Source organism: Herpailurus yagouaroundi, unplaced genomic scaffold, assembly GCF_014898765.1.
Source record: "Herpailurus yagouaroundi ecotype Mexico unplaced genomic scaffold, PumYag 216, whole genome shotgun sequence".
NCBI classification, from domain to species: domain Eukaryota; kingdom Metazoa; phylum Chordata; class Mammalia; order Carnivora; family Felidae; genus Herpailurus; species Herpailurus yagouaroundi.
This window is the reverse complement of record NW_024412447.1, coordinates 5,353,810-5,373,328: the sequence shown is the minus strand read 5'-3', so window position 1 is coordinate 5,373,328 and position 19,519 is coordinate 5,353,810. Positions and strand designations below refer to the sequence as shown.

Genomic DNA, 19,519 nt, shown 5'->3' with positions numbered 1-19,519 from the left:
AGCAAATGGGATTTCAGTTTTCCTCACATGGAGGGAAAGCTCTAGGAGGTCCCAGCTTCTTTGGGGGAGGGTTAAAATATTAATTTTAGACTTAGTCAAATTACATACGCATATTGTAACTTCCAGTGTCATCGTACCAAAAACTAAGAACAGTATGTAAAATCCAAACTAGTAGGTGCGAAAAACTGAACCAACCACCACCCCCACCCCCCCCCAAAAAACCCACCAAGAATCCAGAAGAAGGCTAGCAGAAAAGCAAAACAGAAAAATTGAAACAGGTAGGAAAAATAATACAAGATAGGTACATAAAAATTCCAACTATCTCATAAATGCAATAAACATAAACAGACCACATGTTCCATGGTAAGTGATCAAGACTGACAGATTAACAAAATTTTAACGACAAGCTATTTTCAGGTGATGTAAACCAAAGGACTTAGACACACCAGGCAAATTCTAACCAAAAAAGGCTGGGATAACTATATTAATATCAGTAAAGCACAGACTTAATCCTCAGTAATGCTTTTAATCTTATGAAGAGTCCCTTCATAATAATGAAAGCTTAAAATTACAAGACATTGCATCAATTCTAAATTTGTATCCTTGACACAACATTCAAAGCAAATACAACTAGAATTATAAGGAAAATCTGTAATCAGAGCAGATTCTACTATGCCTCTTAATAACTGATAGAAAACAGACTCAGACTCCTCTATCAATGCCCTCCCAAATCAGAAGGATGCAGGAGATTTGAATCACCTCATATGCTTGACCCAGAAGACCTATACAGATACACTTGCACAGAATGTACCAGAATATACATCCTCCCCCTCCCAGCACCTACAGAGAATATAAAATACACTGATCCTAGAGTGAAGCTGAACACAGCCTGGAACAGAGCTGACGTACAAGATCAGTGAGAACCACTCTGCTCTCAGCAGTCGCTGAGATTGGGGGCTACTCTGATATAATCCAATGAAAGCTAATATATCAAGTTTATTAATTTTTCTTTGTAATTAACTACCACTGCTAACAAGAGGAATATTCACATCACACTTTGGAATTAGAACAAAAGTCCACAATGGTTACTGCCCGTTTTGATTTCGCCGGCTGAAAATACTATCTGAACGAACTGGGGGTTTATCTCGATGTACTCCCACCTTTCCGTGCACGATCTTAATGTTTTCACGTTCTGAAAACTGAGACGATGCAAAGAAATCAATCAAAACCCAGTTTTTAAAAAAAAAACACGTTTACAGGAACTTTTCACATAAAAATTAGTATTCATAAAAACCGTGTTTGTGCAGCTTTTATGCACAAACTGCACAAACACAGTTTTTCCAACTTATAAATCTCAGAAATACTGTCATGCGAAGAGGTGAGGCTATTAATTTTGGGTTAAAAAAATCATCTATTTAAAAATCTAAACGGCACGTACATTCACTATTTTAAAAGCATGACAGGTCACGGGTACTCTACAGGTACGACGATTACCTCACCGGGGAAAAGTGTTTCAAACTGCCTAGCTGAGGTCAAGACCTCAAGCTCTCGGGAAGGGGATGCTGGAGATCCAAACTCTGGCTCTGGCATATCTTTGATGAATAACATTTTCTCAATCTCCGTGAGCCTTAATCATATAGAAAGTGTGGACAAATATGATTAGATGAAATGCATGTGAACAGCTCAGCATAGGGATGGAGTGTGAAAACAACGCTGACGTAAGTGTCCGTCAGGACTGTTTTCAAAAGGTAATGACTTAGCACATTGTAAAGTTTTTAAAACGGGGGACAGAAGTGAAAGTAGTCCCTCATCCGGCATTTCTATCTGTCAAAAACACTTGGGTGTCACGTTTTGAACGCTTAACCTTGAATTTCCACTAAAAACTTACCAGGTCACAGAACTCAAACACCAGGAGATAGGGAATTGCTTCTACACATTGTCCAACACACTGAAGAATATTTGGATGCTGAAGAACACTGGGGAAAAGAAAAGTCACGTGTCATTCATCAGGGAGCACACCAGTACACCTGTTCAGACAGTGATCTAAATTTTAACATTCATCACAATTTAAATACGATACACTGCAAAGTCATTTTAAACACCTGGTCCTCAACAGACCCCGGACTATGTTTACAAAACACATCTTAAGGTACTTACTAGTAAGGCTCGCCATTTTTCAAAAAAGTATCTTGTTCCTTTGGGCTCGCGCTCGCTTTCAACTCCTTCACTATTACTCTCGCTACACTAGTGCCTGTGTAAATCTCTCCCAGGAGGACCTAAAACAAAGAACAGGTTTTCATCTCACTTCCATCGAAATGGTAAAGAAGCAGGTCTCATTCATCAGGAAATGGAATCCAGGAAAATAAATTAAGGAACAATCAGAAGGTCCTCTATTATGAAAATACTACCTCAGAAAAAGCTTGTGAAATGAAAATGTTTTCCTTGTTTTAAGCTGTTTGCTGGATATGGACAGCATTCATCTAAGTATCCGTGTTTCTTTTCTATTTATTTTAAAAATGTACTATACTTTCACAAATATTACCGGTGACATCACAGAAGAGTTATTTACAAGTTCAGTTCAAACAGAACTCAAATGTTTCTCAAAACACTTCAGCTGGGTTTTGTTATTTTGTCTCCTTCACATAAGAGAAAGTAAAGGGACAAACAGCAGCGTACAAACATATTATCACAGCATTGTGACTTTAAAAATCTACGGCATCGCAATTATTCCAGACGTTTATCTTATACCGAAACCTCAGTTAAAACACAAGGAAAAAATATGCCACCGAAAGCAACAGAATACAAAATGAATGAAAACGAGCACAAGACGAGCAAAATACCAAATACAACATTGGGCAATACAGAGGTGTTCCAAAAATACAATATTTAAGATGAAAATGACGATGAAGTGAAAGTTTTCATTTAATTCAAGAATGGCCAAAACTAAAAGCCTTCTTTTTGAAATAGTTTTTAATATTTTATCGAGTAGATTCACTTTAAGGCCCTGGAAATTGAGAATAAGTGAACAGCATGTATTGTGTTTATTAAAGAATGTAAGGGCAGAAAAAGAAACAGACAAGAAATTCTGATAACCTTGTCATATTCCTGGTTTCAAATAACTAGCCTGCACATCTACCATAAGCCTAACACTGATCAGATATCAATTCCAGAAAAGATCAGGATAATCTCACTCTCTCTACCACCGCTGCCATCATCCTTGGTCTTCAATGTCAGCAGGGACAATTCAGTCAACATCTTGACCTCTTAGGTTTTCTACCTCACTTCCAATACTCTTTTCTATGACCCAATCTTGGCAAAAAAACTCCCACAGGTCTAGACCTAGCTAATAATTGGATCATGTCCCAAACCCTGAATTTTAAATGTTTTTATTTTTGGGAAAGAGAGAGAGAGACAGAGACAGAGACAGAGAAAGAGAGAGAGACAGCGAGAGAACGAACACAAGTGAGGGAGGGGCAGAGAGGGAGAGGGACATAGGATCCAAAGCAGGCTCCATGCTGTAAGCACAGAGCCCAACATGGGGCTTGAACTCATGACCCGTGAGATCATGACCTGAGCTGAAGGCAGACACAATTGACTAAGCCACCCAGATGCCCCCCTAACCTTGAATTTTAACTTCTCCTTCTCTACCAGTCCTCTGATTTCCAGCTCACTTGAACCGTCTAACCCAAGAAGTGCACAACCTGGCCTCCAGATCCATTCACGACAGCAGCCCTCTACCACCTGCCCTACCACAGGGCCCCCTCCCCTCCCTGGCAGCTTAGGGCCCATGATCCTCCACTACCACCACCCCCTTCTCACCACTCTTGCTGAGGCCTAGGAGCTCAGCCAAACCCCGGTGCCGCTAACACTCAACTACCTGCCTACAGTAACACCGAATGTAGACAAAACACGCGCACACACGACCACGGCGACCGGCCTCGTTTCAAATCTGTGAGGGTCCTCAGCATTCCCATCCTCCCGCTGCGTTCCCCACCGGATGGATTTCCCGGGAGGACTCTTTCACACCCTCTCCTCCTGTTCAAGCCCCAACATGTCTTTTGACTCCTCCCTTTCAAACTGGCCTCTGTTCATTGAATAAAGTAGCCAGACGTGGACTTCCCCATTTTATACCAGCACCTGTACCCACACGCTGCTCTTATTCCCGTTTCAAGAGAACTCTGACAGCATCCCCCCCTTGCCCTCTCCTGCACTATCACTTCCTCCCCTACTGCATAAAGTGGCTAAAATAGCTACACAGCCTATAAAAAGCAAAGCAAACCAAAACAACCTTCCCTTGGCCCTGGGACGGCCCCAAACGGCTCGTACTCCACGTCTCTGCTCCCTTTACGGTAAAACTCCTCAACGGGGTCGTCGACACGAGCCGTCTCCACCTTCTCCCTTGCGCCTACATGTGACGACGTGACCCCCCAAAAACAGCCTCTTTTGACAATACCACGGACCTCACGTGGCCGAGTCCCACTTTTCCCAGCCTTCTCTTAGTCTGCCAGCAGCAGTCACTACCATTTATCTTCTTGGGTCTCCTTCTTCGCCGACCCTTAGAACACCCCGCTATCCTGCGCCCCCTCCTCCTCAGTGGCCAATTACCTCAGTCTCCGTCACCAGCTCTCCCTGACTGCGCTGACCCCTCCCAACCAGACCCTCGGGGCTCAGTCCCCCTGCCTCCCCTTCCCCTCCACGTTCAGGGTCTCGGTGATTCCATCTGGCCTCTTACCTTTGACTTCCGGCTATACACTGAGTTCTCCCAAATGTCTATCTTTGGCCTGGACCCTCGCCCTTGAACTCTAGGTGTGTATTTCCAACGGCCTACTCCTCTCTCCATCTGGATGCCCACGAGCCATCGCACACCTAACCTACCCAAAAGCGAACTCCCGACCTCCTCCTCCTCCACGCCTGCTTCTCCTTAATCTTTCCGTTTCGCTTGACAGTAATTCTCTGCTTCCCACCAACCGGGCCACAGCAGCCATCCTTGACCCCCCCTCTTCCGGACTCCACATCTGACCCGTCCCCAGTCCCGCACGCTCTTATCGCAAACTCCATCTCGACTCGCACCACTTGTCACCACTCCGTGCTATCATCCAAGCATGCCTGCACCTCGCCCGTATGGCTGCAGTAGCCTTCTAAGCAATCTCCCCACTTTCCCCTTGGCCTTCCACAACATAATTGCCCGCCTGGTCCTTGTGAAGGGAAGCCAGACTGCATCCCTCGGGTCTCAGACGCCCGAGTCCTCTCCTACTTCACTCTGAGTAAAAGTCTCTGGATGCATATGCTGTCTCCCGTCACCTGGCTCCCCCACACCCCTCTGGGCCCGTCTCCTCCTCCTGAATGTTTACTGTCTGATCTTCCCCCACACACACTCTCTCCGCAGCTAGAGATTTAGCCTTTGTCGGGGCAGTGTTCTCTCGTTTGCTGCTACATTCGTAGACTCCACGCAGGTCAGGACTTCACCCATCGTCCCCCACGCTATACCCTCCACGTTGAGAACAATGTGATATGTAATAGGTTTTGCTATATGGCTTAGAAGATTCAGTGACTAATAAAGGCTGCATGACATCAAAGATACAGGACTGACAAACGACTCTGAATGGAAAGCAAGGTGCGTAACACGGCTGACCACTGAGCACATACATCTTGTCTTGACCACCCTGCTTACGATGCAATCGCTGCTCAGTTAGGAACCTTTTACCCAGAATGACTGCTAGCTACATCACGGAACTAGCTGTTGTAATAAAATGATTCCTTCTGAACACCCCGTGGTAAAAGGATCAACAAAGCACTGTTACCATTCGTCCCTTGACAGGCCAGGAGAAAGAGAGAACAGGTCTTTGTCGTGGTTTTCATTACAATACTACGATGCATCAAGAATTCTTTTTTTTTTTTTTCAACTTTTATTTATTTTTGGGACAGAGAGAGACAGAGCATGAACGGGGGAGGGGCAGAGAGAGAGAGAGGGAGACACAGAATCGGAAACAGGCTCCAGGCTCCAAGCCATCAGCCCAGAGCCTGACGCGGGGCTCGAACTCACGGACCGCGAGATCGTGACCTGGCTGAAGTCGGACGCTTAACCGACTGCGCCACCCAGGCGCCCCGATGCATCAAGAATTCTAAAGTGGTTTCAGTATCACAAGGGAGGGACGGAGGGAGAAGGGGAGAAGAATGAAAAGAATAATAAAAATATAAAAATAAATAATAAATAAATAAATAAAATAATAGTTTAACTTGAGGAGGATAAAAAGCTTCCAAAATTCCAGGCTCTTTTCCCTGCTTACTGTTCTTGCACCAACAATTAGAAAAGCATCTGCTAGGGCGCCTGGGTGGCGCAGTCGGTTGAGCGTCTGACTTCAGCCAGGTCACAATCTCGCGGTCCGTGAGTTCGAGCCCCGCGTCGGGCTCTGGGCTGATGGCTCGGAGCCTGGAGCCTGTTTCCGATTCTGTGTCTCCCTCTCTCTCTGCCCCTCCCCCGTTCAGGCTCTGTCTCTCTCTGTCCCAAAAATAAATAAACGTTGAAAAAAAAAAATTAAAAAAAAAAAAAAAAAAAAAAAGAAAAGCATCTGCTATATAAATAAAAGGCCTTCTTGGAAAAACGTATCCACCTGGACCCCCCCCCCCCCCTTTCGGGGGGGGGGGGGGGGGGGTTCAGGCATAATGAGGAGAATCAATCCGTACCACAGCATCCAAAGAGAATGTGGAATGTCACACACAACAATTCTTAATTAGCTTCAAAATCTAAACACTAGTACTAGGAAGGAAAAAAAGTAAATGTGAACATCTTACCTTTCCAAACCAGCCATTTCCAATTTCCTGTATATAGTTCAGACTGTGGCGGGCAACTTGGGACTTCAAACCTTCTGTAGGAAGAAGAACATAAAAACTAAATATGGACATTTACCTGACATACAATAAATATTAGAGACAAAATCTAAAGTATAAACATGAACATAAAGTTACAGCATGTCAGCACAAAGGTAGAAAATAAAGGTAGATATAAATTCATACATACATATATACATATATATACATATATATATATACATATATATATATCATCACTTTCAAACCAATACTGCCAAAATGGTTTCGAGTTTTAAGACTGACAAAATCTTTTTGAATGAGTTTCCTACTGATTCTTAAATGCTTTGCACTGTTTTTTTGTTTGTTTGAAAGAGAGAGAGAGAACATCCATGTGAGCAGAGGAGGGGCAGAGAGAGGGAGAATCCCAAGCAGGCTCCACACTGTCAGTGCAGAGCCCAACGTGGGGGCTTGAACTGACGAACCACAAGATCGTGACCCCAGCTGCAATCAAGAGTGGATGCTTAACCGATGGAGCCACCCACACACCCAGACACTGTGTTTTCTGATCTAACCTACTCGACCCTAACTACTGATCACCATTCCACTGGCTTTTACTTAGTCCTGAGTTCCAGTGTAGAAGTGAGTATCTTGTCAAAAACCATCAGTGTCCGTGCATGGAACTAGAGGGTGTTATGCTAAGTGAAATCAGTCAGAGAAAGACAAAAATCATATGACTTCACTCATATGAGGACTTTAAGAGACAAAAAGGATGAACCTAAGGGAAGGGAAATAAAAATAATATAAAAACAGGGAGGGGGACAAAACAGAAGAGACTCATAAATATGGAGAACAAACTGAGGGTTCCTGGAGGGGTTGTGGGAGGGGGGATGGGCTAAATGGGGAAGGGGCACGAAGGAATCTACTCCTGAAATCACTATTAAGCTATATGCTAACTTGGATGTAAATTAAAAAATTAAATAGAAGAAAAAAAAAACATAAGTGTCAACTTTATCAGAATTCTGGAAGACAAAGATTTATAGCAGCCAAATCAAACCAGGAGAAAGGCCACTGAAACAGGGTACAATTTCTTTGGGTCTTTTAATTTATCAGAACCCCACCCAACAGCGGTCTTAATGACAACACATGTTCCAGTGAGAGCACAGTGGACCTTATCATTCCCCAGGCACTGTGTTTCTTTTCACCAGAGGTTTCCCTCAAGGACTGCCTCAAGCGGCTTCCCTTGGTTTCACAAACTCAGAACTCTATCAGGATGGAGTGTTCCTCAAAAACAGTGAAAGCCAAATGGACAAGACACTTCCACTTGGGGCAAATAAATAAATAAATAAGTAAGTAACAACTGAGGCAAACAACAGACACACTGAAAGCTTTAGCAGAAAAGCTGGGGAGTGAGATTTGCGGGGGGGTGGGAGGGGGAGGTCTTTGAAAAGCTATTGCAACATATGAAGAAAACTTGAACCTTCACGTTCAGGGAAGGGCACGCCCACAAAAGACTTGACAAGAATATAACTTTCACCTCTGGCTAGGCTCTCTGCCCCGCAAAGGCAGGAGGTGAGGACTCCAGCAGAGCTGTAAGTGGCCTGGGTAAGGAGTGTCCCAACGCAGAGCTAATCGGCAAAGACCCACAGAATACTTTTTTCCTTTCTTTTCTTTCTTCTTCTGTGCACATTCATATCATTCAACATGTCCAATTTTCAACAAGAGAAGTACAAAACATGCAAAGAAACAAAGTATAGCCCACCCACATGTACAAAGGAAATGTAAAAGAAAGTGCCCCTGAGAAAACAGATGGTGGCCTTACTAGACAAGACTTTAAATCAATGGTCTTAAACATGCTCAAAGAGCTAAAGGAAATCATGGACAAAGAACTAAAGGAAACCAGGAGAACGATGTTCTGGTAAGTGAAGATCAACAGAGATACAAATTAGTAAAAGGAGCCAAATATAAATCTGGAGCTGAAAAGTGTAATAACTGAAACAAAAAAAATTCACTAGAGGGGTTCCACGACAGATGTTAGCAGACAGAAGAATCAGTGAACTTAGAGAGAGTTCAAATAAAACTATCCAGGCTGAGAGGTGGAAAGAAAAAAGAATGAAAAAAGATATCGATGAACAAAGGCTAAGGGACTTATGGGACACCACCAAGTGGACCAATCCACACACATAACTAGAGTCCCAGGAAAAGAGGGGAAAGGGGTCAGAAAGGATATTTGAAGATGCGGTGGTTAAAAATGTCCCAATCTGATAAAAGGCATGAATCTACACATCCAACAAGTTCAACAAAGTCCAACTAAGACAAACTCAAGGAAACCCACACTGAGATGCATCATAATCAAACTGTGAAATGCAAAGATGGAGAACCTTGAAAGCAGCAAAAGGGACCAACTCATCACATACGAATGATCTTCAATACGATTAACAACTGATTTCTCATCAGAAACCATGGAGGCCAGAAGGCAGCGGGATGACGCATATAAAGAGCCAATGGAGAATAACCATTAACCAAGAGTTCTACACCTGGAAAAGTGGTCTTTCAAAATGAAGGAGAAATTGAGACATCTCCAGATAAACACAAGTTTAGGGAGACTGCTGCCACTATACCTAACAAGAAGGTTAAAGGGAGTCCTTCAGGCTGAAACAAAAAGACGCTAAAGTGTGACTGGAAGACATAAGAACAAATAAATATCACTGGTAAATATAAAAGCCAGCATTATTGTATTTTTCGTGTATATATCCTCTTTGTATTTCCTACATGATTTAAAAGATGAACACATAAAAAATTATAAATCTATGTTAGTGGACACACAATGTATGCAGATGTAATTTTTGGTAACATAAAATGACGGGACTGCGTTGCAGAGTTTTTATATGGTAACGAAGTCAAGTTGGTATCAGATGAAATACAATTGTTATACATTTAAGATAACTGTAATCCCCAAGAAAATATCTACAAAATATAAACAAAAGGGAATGAGAAGGGAATCGAAATGGTACACACATGCACATACAAATCCCAACGGTCTATTTTGCAGAAATGGAAAAACTGATCCTAAAATTCATATGGAATTGCAAGGGACTCTGAATAGCCAAAACAATCCCGAGAAACAAAAATAAAGTTGGAAGACTCACAAACTTCTCCATTCCAAAACTTACCACAAAGCTACAATAATCAAAACAGTGTGGTACCGGCGTAAGGCTAGACGAGACCATAGACCGATGGAATTAATCGAGAGTCCCCAGATAAACCCACACAAATGTGATAAACTGACTTTCAACAAGGTCCCAAGACAGTTCAATGGGGGAAGAAAAGTCTCTTCAAAAATTACTGCTGGGGCAACTAGCTGTCTGCCTGTAAAAGAATGAACCTGGACCCTCACTCACCTCACACCATATGCAAATATTAATGCAAATTCCAAAGCTAAAACTATAGAAGTCATAGAAGATAACACTGGTGTAAATCTTCATGATCTTGAGTTTGACAAAGATTTCTTAAGGATGACACTGAAAGCACAAGCAACAAAAGAAAAAAAAAGATCCACTGGACTTCATCAAAATTAAAACCTTCTGTGTATCAGAGGACACTACTGAAAGAGTGAAAAACCGACAGGGAGCAAAATGTGCAAATCACATCATTTATTATGAAGCTATTATAATTACAACAGTGTGGTACTAGAACAAGGAGTTGACACATTAGTGAAATAGAACAGAAAGCCCACAACAGACCCATACACATATGGAACTAAAAAGCAGGAGGAACGGAAGAGCCACTCAGGGAATGAAGCTGAGAAAAACACAGTAATCTGTAAAAACAAACAAACAAACAAACAAACCACCTCATGGATTCCCTAACACCATACCCAAAAATCAATTCAGGATGGGCTATGGATTTAAATTAACTGTCAAAGCAAAACCTTAAAACATTGTAGAAAAAAAAGTAGTTAAGTTATTGTTTTGACCACAGCATGGAAAAAGATTTCTTAAGACATGAAAAGCTCTAACTCGGGGCGCCTGGGTGGCGCAGTCGGTTAAGCGGCCGACTTCAGCCAGGTCACGATCTCGCGGTCCGTGAGTTCGAGCCCTGCGTCGGGCTCTGGGCTGATGGCTCGGAGCCTGGAGCCTGTTTCCGATTCTGTGTCTTCCTCTCTCTCTGCCCCTCCCCTGTTCATGCTCTGTCTCTCTCTGTCCCAAAAATAAATAAACGTTGAAAAAAAAATTTTAAAAAAAAAAAAAAGCTCTAACTCAAAAAAAAAAAAAAATTTAGAAGTTAAAAAAAGAGACTGCAAAATTTCCAGCTTAAAAGGCTGTTAAATTTGGCTATATTAAAATCAGGAAACATCAAAAAATTCTTTTTTGTGTATATTTAATTTTTGGTATACATTTTGATTTTTTCATTTTCTGTTTCCATATTTACTAGTTATTTTCTTAGTGGTTACCATGGAGATTACAGTTCTCACCCTAAATTTACAACAATCTAACTTGAACTGATACCACCTGAGCTTCAGCAACAGCACAGACCAAGTGAAACCCACAAGCAGGAACATAAATGAGCACAACTCCTTGTGGAGGGGGAGCTGGCAACAGCCCTCAAAATTACAAACACATGCACTCTTCGGCCACTTTTGAAAATTTATTCTACAAATACACTAGCCCAACATCAGTGTGCAGACCAACATAGGTGAAACCTTTGTTTCTAATGGCATAAGATTAGTAACAACCGAAATATCCATCACTAGGAGACTGGTTAAATAAACTGTGCTTGGTCCATACAATTTCAATAGTACAGACTTTTTTTTAAGTTTATTTATTTTGAGAGAGAGAGAACGAGCAGGGGAAGGGCAGAGAGAGAGGAGGAGAGAGAATCTGAAGGGGGCTCTGTGCTGACAGCAAAAAACCTGTTGCGGGGCTCGAACTCACAAACCGTGAGATCAATGACCTGAACTGAAGTCAGGCACTTAACGGACTGAGCCTCCCAGGCACCCCTCAATAGTATAAACTTGTAAGCAGGAATAAATAAGCTCTTTTTATGCAAATGGAAATATCTCTAAGGTTTATCTAAGTGGAAAAAAAAGCAAGAAGCATATTTTATGATGCCACCTATGAGTAAAAAAAAAAGTGGGGGGGGGAGGGGCAGCAGGTAAATGGGAATATTTACATCAAGAAAGTCCGGAAAGAGGTATAAGAAACCAAGAAGAATGGTTATGTACAGACGCTGGGGGTAGAAGCTGAGGTCAGGTTCAAAGATTAGAGGCTTTTCACTATATATACCTTTTTACATTTTGGTTTTTGAACCAAATGTATCACTATATTATCTATTCAAAAAATAAAATAAATTTTAAAAGGAAAAAGGGTAGAGTTTCTAATAGACTTGCTTTTGAATATGCGGTGTACTTTTTTCACTTAATACATCACCAGTACCTTTCATCCTTTTATAGGACTACATAATACTCCAACGTATGGACTTACCATCATTTAATGAGTTCCATACGAACATTTAATGTTTCCACTCTTACACTGCCAAACAATGCTGCAATAAACTCCTTTGCAGATACTTACTTGCCTACTGACCTCAAAAAGCTACTAAGAGTGGAACTGCGGGATCAAGTGTAAACACATTCTACACTTGGATACATACTATCAGACTACCCTACGGAAAGAATGTCTCTATCAATTTACAGTCCAGCTAACAGTGAGTGTCCAAGTGCCTGTTTCCCACACATATCCCTCCCCGTCACCAACCAGTGTCCTTTCTTCTCTTTGTTGAACTGTTATCTTTTTTTTTTTAATGTTTATTTATTTGAGACAGAGAGAGAGAGAGAGAGAGAGAGAGAGCGAGCGAGAATACACGAACAGGAGCAGGGGAGGGGCAGAAAGGCAGGGAGACACAGAATCCGAAGCAGGCTCCAGGCTCCAAGCTGTTGGCACAGAGCCTGACGCGGGGCTGGAACCCACGAAATGAGAGATCATGACCTGAGCCAGAGTCGGACGCTTAACCAACTGAGCCACGCAGGCGCCCCAATCTGTTATTTAAGTTTGTATTTCTTTAATTAATACTTTAAGTATTAATTAAAGTTTGTATTTCCTACTTTAAGTTTGTATTTCTTTAATTAATAGTGAAGTTCCTTTTTTATTGGCCACTTAAATTTCTTTTCATGAACTTCTTCTTTTACATCCTTGACTTATTTTTGCCTATTGAACTGTTAGTCGTCGTCTTATGCATTTGTTTGTAATCTTAATATATATTAATATATAACAGGGTTTTTTTAGACATTTTTTGTAGCTTACAAATATTCTGGCTACTATGTCAAATTTGTTTATGGTGTCTTTTACCATACAGAATATTCCATTTTATGCATCAAATTTGTCAATATTTTCCTTTATGGTTTCTGCATTTAGTGCCAAGCTTGGCTAGGCCTCTTATATCCCAAGATCATAAAAATATTCTGTGACTATTCTACGCAGAATAGTCTCTATGCAGAGAAATCAAAAGTAATTTCTTCCTATTAAGAAGGAATTTAGGGGCGCCTGGGCGACTCAGTCAATTAAAACATTCAACTCTTAATTTTGGCTCAGGTCATGATCTCGCGGTTCATGAGTTCGAGCCCCACATCAGGCTCCTGCTGACAGTGTGGAGCCTGCTTGGGATTCTAGGTCTCCGTCTCTCTCTGCCCCTCCCCCGTTTGCACAGTCTCTCTCACTCTCTCAAAATAAATAAACTTAAAAAAAAAAAAAAAGAAGGAATTTAGAATAGAGGGCTTCAGAAACTAGAAAGGTGTATGAACATAATGCGGATGGCTGTACGGGTCACTACCATTTCCGCTGTGTTCGCTACAGGGCTCTGGTCCATCCCCACTATGCCTCGGACAGAAGTCGTAAGGCTCTTCTCTGCCGCGCCTTCTTGCCCACAGTGAGGGGTCAACATCATCAGACTTGGGGGAAGCCAACCGGGATGCCTCTCCGGAGGGTCTTCCGAGGAGAGGGAAGCTCCTTTCTTCTGGTAGTAAAGCTACAAGGACACGAACCCGGCAGTGGCAGCAGCCACGCTCCGAGCTGGCGAAAGAAGCCGGTGTGCGGGATCTAAGCCGACACACACAGAGGAGAGAAATCAAAGATGGACGAGAAGCGCGATGGCATCCAAGTTCCCAGCGCCAGTTGTCTCCACGGTCAGCCTCACCCCTACCCTTCCCCATCGCCTGGTTCCAAGTGTCCGAAGAATCCCCTTTCTATGTACACTGATCTGAGTTAAGATTCTATTACTTGAAATCGATTCATGGGTGTTAAGACTCCAGGATGGTAAAGGCCCTAGAGAATTCTCTCAGGCCTTCCCTTACATGTAAAGGAAAGCCTATTATCGAGTAAGCAAAGATAGGAGAAAATCTTTCCATTTGCGGATACGTGCACTCAGGTTACTTAGGTTATCCCCAGGATATCCCAATCCTTTTGAATTTTACTATTTTACTTTTAAATTTCACTATTTTGGTCAAAGCAAGGGTATTACTATTTACAAAAATTGAAGGTAGATACTACATGTTAGCTTTTTAGTGTTGCAAAAACCACCAATACTAAAATTTACCAACTTTACAAATGTTTCATATGAAATGCACCAGCTGTGTCATGTCTCACCTGACTTTTCCCTTCAGTCACGCATGCCTCCAGCAGCACAATCCACTGCGGGGTGCGCACGGCCCCACGCCCGCACCACTGGGCGCAGCACCACGAGGGGCAGGAATGGCCCCTCACAGAGAGAAGAGCCTCTCCCAAGTGGTCTCAGAAATCCCTGACTCTTGAATTGCTAGTATTTCTGTTCTACAACAAGAAGCCAATCGATCTCTAACCAAACCTCTATCTTAGGATGAAAAATCAATCCGATTAGCATATCCAAATAAACCCCTCCTCCCCAAACACAGGACATCCCCGGAAAGACGGCAGCATTCTACTCAGCAAGGCAAGCTGCGTCAAGAACTAGGAGAGAAGCCTCTCAACCCAAGGGAAGGCCAGGAGCTCCGTGGGAGAGTTCCACTTCAATGATCGGAGGCGACCAGTTTTATTCCTACACCAGATCTAGGGTCCAGAAGGAAAGGACTCAGCTTGTGCAGGCATGCAGTGGGCCCGACCACTACCTACAATTCGGCTTCCCCAGAGAGCAGAAAAAGAAAGAAGCAAGCAGACGAGACAGGCGACCCAAGTATTTGGAAAACATGACGCCAGATGCAAGGCCTTACCTATGGAAGGCTGGAGCCGCGACGGAGCTGGTAGGGAGATATTTGGTACTGAAAGTGTGAAAACTTCTGCTGGGGACTGGACAGACGGAGTGTCTTCTGCTGGTGGTGTGAAATCTATCTCATCATCAAAATTATCTTCAAATTCCTAAAATAAGAGACGATCAATGTTATATCTTATATAAACCAACGTGAGAACAAATATTAAGAATACGTATGCTAACATCGGACATGAGAACATTGACTCACTCACTCATTTGAAACATGCCGCCTTGGGTTTTTTTCCCCCAATTTGCACCTACTTGAGTAAAAAGCATATGTAATTGTGCTCTCCAACACCAAACGGCAGAATAAATAAGGTTTAATAAGTTATACATACTTTGTATTAAACTTTTTCAACTGAAAGCTTGAGGTTAAATGCAAAATTGTCTAAAATGACCACGGAACTTCAAGTGGAAACACTCTTCTGGTCTGAAATTTTGCTTTTAAGTTACCAGAGCTTAGGCTAATCTTTTTTCTTTATTATTCATTTTCACAGATCCCTTTGCACACGGAATCAAAACAGATTCGTTTTATTATAAAACTACATGCTCATTTCTAATTGCATTAGAATTGTATTCTGCTATGATTTCAATCAAAATAGGGACAGTTAAAGACCCAAAAACGGTATTTTTGAGGAAGTCCTGTTTCTCTGCAAAGAGTAACGATGGGAAAATTACTAAACTGTGTAGAAAAACCATCAAGACGTGAACGACGGTCAGTATGACACTGTGTAGCACATAAGTACCTTCAACACACTAAGAACATCTGGTTTTCTGAAGATGGCAACTTTAACACCGAGGCTGCGCCCATACAGGTGTGAAAATCTTTTCAGTGACTCAGTCAGCAGAGAGCTGTCCTGACTCTTGCTGTTATCATTCCAGTGAGCTCAGTCCACCCTGGTGTCCATGTTAATTCCACGTTCATACAGATGACAATCAAGGTCATTCACTCAGATAATTAATGAATATCACCCCACCAAGCACTGCAACAGAAGCTGAGAATAATCTGCGAACAAGACCGTTGTCCTTTCCTCTAGAGAATATCCTTCTTTTCCTTTTCCTTTTCTGCCACCTCCCCTTGCTACCCCCACTAAGCCCCGGGAAGTTATAAGGGTCGATCTGTCTGATGGGACATGTATGATCTCACACGCGTGTGGGAGGACACTATTCTCACATATGTCACCTATGCTGTCAAATGCATTAGGACGTTACCACTGTTTTTAACGGGAGGGCGTAGGACCAGCGAGGTGCTGAAACTTCAATCTCTGAGGCACCTCTCAATGGAAGAGCTTTGCTCAATTTCCCCTCTGGACATTCCTAAAGCTTCTCTCGTTAAAAAAGACTTTTTATCCATTGCGTCTACTTAAAAACAATGCCACTCAAAAGTCTGGCAGCAGCATGATAGACCATTAGGCAGCCGATGATTCTAGAGACGCAGAGAGGTAAAACAGCGTAATAATAAAAATGAGGCTGGTGAGAAGACTGGGTCGCTTTTCTAGTTATGCCAGCAGCTGCCCAGATGCACTCAGGAAGTCGCTTCCTTTATCAGGCAGTAGCCTCCTGGTCTGTAGCGTGACTTCCAAGGGTCGAAGGTCTCTAACGCTGCAGTTCTAAATCTAAAGGCGTGGACACTTGTCTTCGGTCGTGGCTTACACAGCTGGAGAGGATCCTGTACACACTGTGGCCTGTGGTACTGTGGCCTGTACCAGGACCACCTGGGGAAGCGGAAAAAAACACTGCTTCGCAGAATCTACGCCACAATGAACTCCCTGGGTCAATACTGAGACCCAGTTGGGTCAGAAAAATCTAAGGCAAGAATGAGGCATTGTGACACGTGAGAGTGACTGGATTTTAGTTTCAGCAACGCTGATCAGACTTTATCTTTGTCCCCAAAAGACAAGGCGTCTGTACACAGTCCCTCGGCAAGAATGATGGTCAAGGGACAGGTTCTCTGCCCACCACTGTGCACCTCCGCCCCCAACCATGTGGTAGTCGGCAAGTTCCCACGGAGGTGTCTATAGTGATTCCAGGACCTGGGGGCTAAAGCTGTGGATTACTGAAGCCCACACGTTTGGGGTAGAATCTTCTAAGAAAAATGGCCCGTGCTAGTCTTTTCCTGCAGCCTTCCTGGTGTGTAATGTTAGCATCAAACCAAAAGGATAACACGTCTCCTCCTCTCTCGGGGCTGCCACCAGACTCAAGGTAAAGAAAACACAGAAACAGGGGTGAGGCTCTAGAAATAAGGCTGATGTGTCCACTAGCAGGAAGGTTTTAGCTAGAAGACAGCCCCCCCTCCGCCCCCAATTTGAACCAGTGGCCCTCAGGGCCCCTGGGGACAGCCCCAGGACAACCAGCAGGGCTCCAGAGAAAGATCATTTTCTCTCATGCATTCCTTTTGTTTCTCAAGTCTTCCTCTTTATCAAGTATTCCCCAGGCCCTAATGTACACCAGCAGGCACGTGGTAAGTTCCAGAGCAGGATATCCCAGCTGGTTTCTGGCAGATTCCACCCATCTGCAGCTACAACACCAGCCCTTCTATAGTGTCTCCCCACCCCCCGCCACACACACACCACCCCCCCCCCACACCAGAATTTCTAATTGGTAGGATTCTTCTTTCTTCCCCTCAAAGAACTCGAGGGTTCAGGTAAAATGAAAGATGCGGTTTCTCATACACAAAACACACTGGGGCGTCCTTTGGCCTCAATAATCTTAACCACCACAAACTCACCAGCATGCTAAAGTTCAGGGGGAAAAAAAAATCAGCCTGCTCTTCCTTATAGGCTTTATAGCTAGTGAATTCAATCATACTTTATTCCTCACCTAGCGAAAATTAAACAGGCAAGTGGTTATTGTCAATGATGCTCTAAAGCAGGGTCAGCAAACTACAGCTGCTGGACCAAATCCAAACCACTTATTTTTGTAAATAAAGTTTTACTGGCACACAGCCACAACCGTTTGGTTTCACCTTTCATATCTGTATCAATGTAGCGCTACAATGGCAGAGCTGAGAGCTGAGGAGCCTTGACAGAGGCTGTATGGTCCACAGTATTTACTATTTACAATGGCAGGATATATTTACTATACAGCCCTTACAGAAAAAATTGGCCAGCCCTTGCTCCCAAGGGACTCCAATGATCAAGGTATCAGCAGATGATTTTTAAATGTCCCCACCATCTGTGCTCACCTTGAAGTCTATTTCCGGGTCCTTACAGCAGGATACACAGTTTGCAATTAACACTATTAATATCATTAAACTGCACACAGACAGGATCACAAAAGAGGAGGAAACTTCTGCAGCAGGTGCCTCCCCTGGAAAGAGAAATAACTAATATTAACAAGACGGACATTCCAAGATCAACTTTACTTTGCAAACTTTACTTTGCAAATCAACTTTACTTTACATATTTTCCACCCAATGAAAATGGGACCAAGAGTTAATAAAATAATGCCTAGATGCTCAAGATAAGGGGGATGATCAATCCAGGATAAGGAGTCAGGGTTTAAAAAAAAAAAAAAAAAACTGAATATGGAAATAACCTTAGATTTACGGAAGAGCTGCAGAGACCCTCTGAGCCCCACCACACACAGCTTCCTCGGACATCAACACCTTGTGCCCCACAGCAGTCACCAAAGCGAAGCCGGTAACCTGGGGCCATACTACTAACTGAACTTTCAGCTTCATCCAGGTTTCACAGCTTCTGCCGTTTCCTCTTTTTTCCCAGGCTCCAGCCCAGGCTCCCAGGGCTGTGCTTACTCATCTCACCCCCTCCGTGGTTCCTCAGTCTTCCCCCGGGTGTCATAGCCTGGACACCAGGGAAGAGCGTCGGTCAGCATTTTGTACAATGTTCCTCAGCCCGGGTGGCCTGATCCCTTCTGCCTGACTGACTAGAATGAGGTCACGGATACGTGGGAAGAATCTAGAATATCACAGGGCACACTGCCCTTCTCGTCACATCACGTCACGAGCACACAGCACAACTTGCTCCCAGTGACATGAACCCTCATCAAGCCACTTGGCCCACGTGGCTTCTGCCAGGTGTCACCACTGAGAAGTTACCACTTTCCCCCTTTACATATTCCTTAAAAGCGGGTCACAAAGTCCACGGCACACTCACAGAGAAGAGGATTTAAGCTGTGCTCCTTGAAGGGAGGAACACTATAGAACCTACAGACATATGTCACCACTACCAAGGTAATTAATATTTGGGAGACACTTTGAGGCTGTGCAAACATCCTGTGTCTCCCTGAAGTTTTACACACTCATTTTCACACTTGCCATTGCGTCTTAACCTGCAGCAATCACCATTACAATGCTCTAATGGGTGATCGTCTATGGCCCTCATTCCTTCTACATTTACTACGTGGGATTCTTCCATAAGGAAGATGGGTCTCTGCTCCCTTAATTATTTGTCTGGTCCTTTATTTAGTTACGGAC

At 43.2% G+C, this 19,519-nt stretch overlaps 1 protein-coding gene across 2 annotated transcripts in view; it reads right to left on the bottom strand.

Moving 5' to 3' along the window:
• LMTK2 (lemur tyrosine kinase 2) overlaps positions 1–19,519 on the bottom strand; it is an 81,951-nt gene that overhangs the window by 41,885 nt on the left and 20,547 nt on the right. For both annotated transcript variants that reach the window (XM_040455867.1, XM_040455868.1), the window contains exons 2-6: positions 18,269–18,393; positions 15,047–15,191; positions 6,793–6,866; positions 2,158–2,276; positions 1,889–1,976 (exon numbers count right to left, since the gene is read on the bottom strand). In XM_040455867.1, the coding sequence (XP_040311801.1) occupies positions 1,889–1,976; positions 2,158–2,276; positions 6,793–6,866; positions 15,047–15,191; positions 18,269–18,393 (551 nt within the window). The remainder of the gene's footprint in view (positions 1–1,888; positions 1,977–2,157; positions 2,277–6,792; positions 6,867–15,046; positions 15,192–18,268; positions 18,394–19,519) is intronic.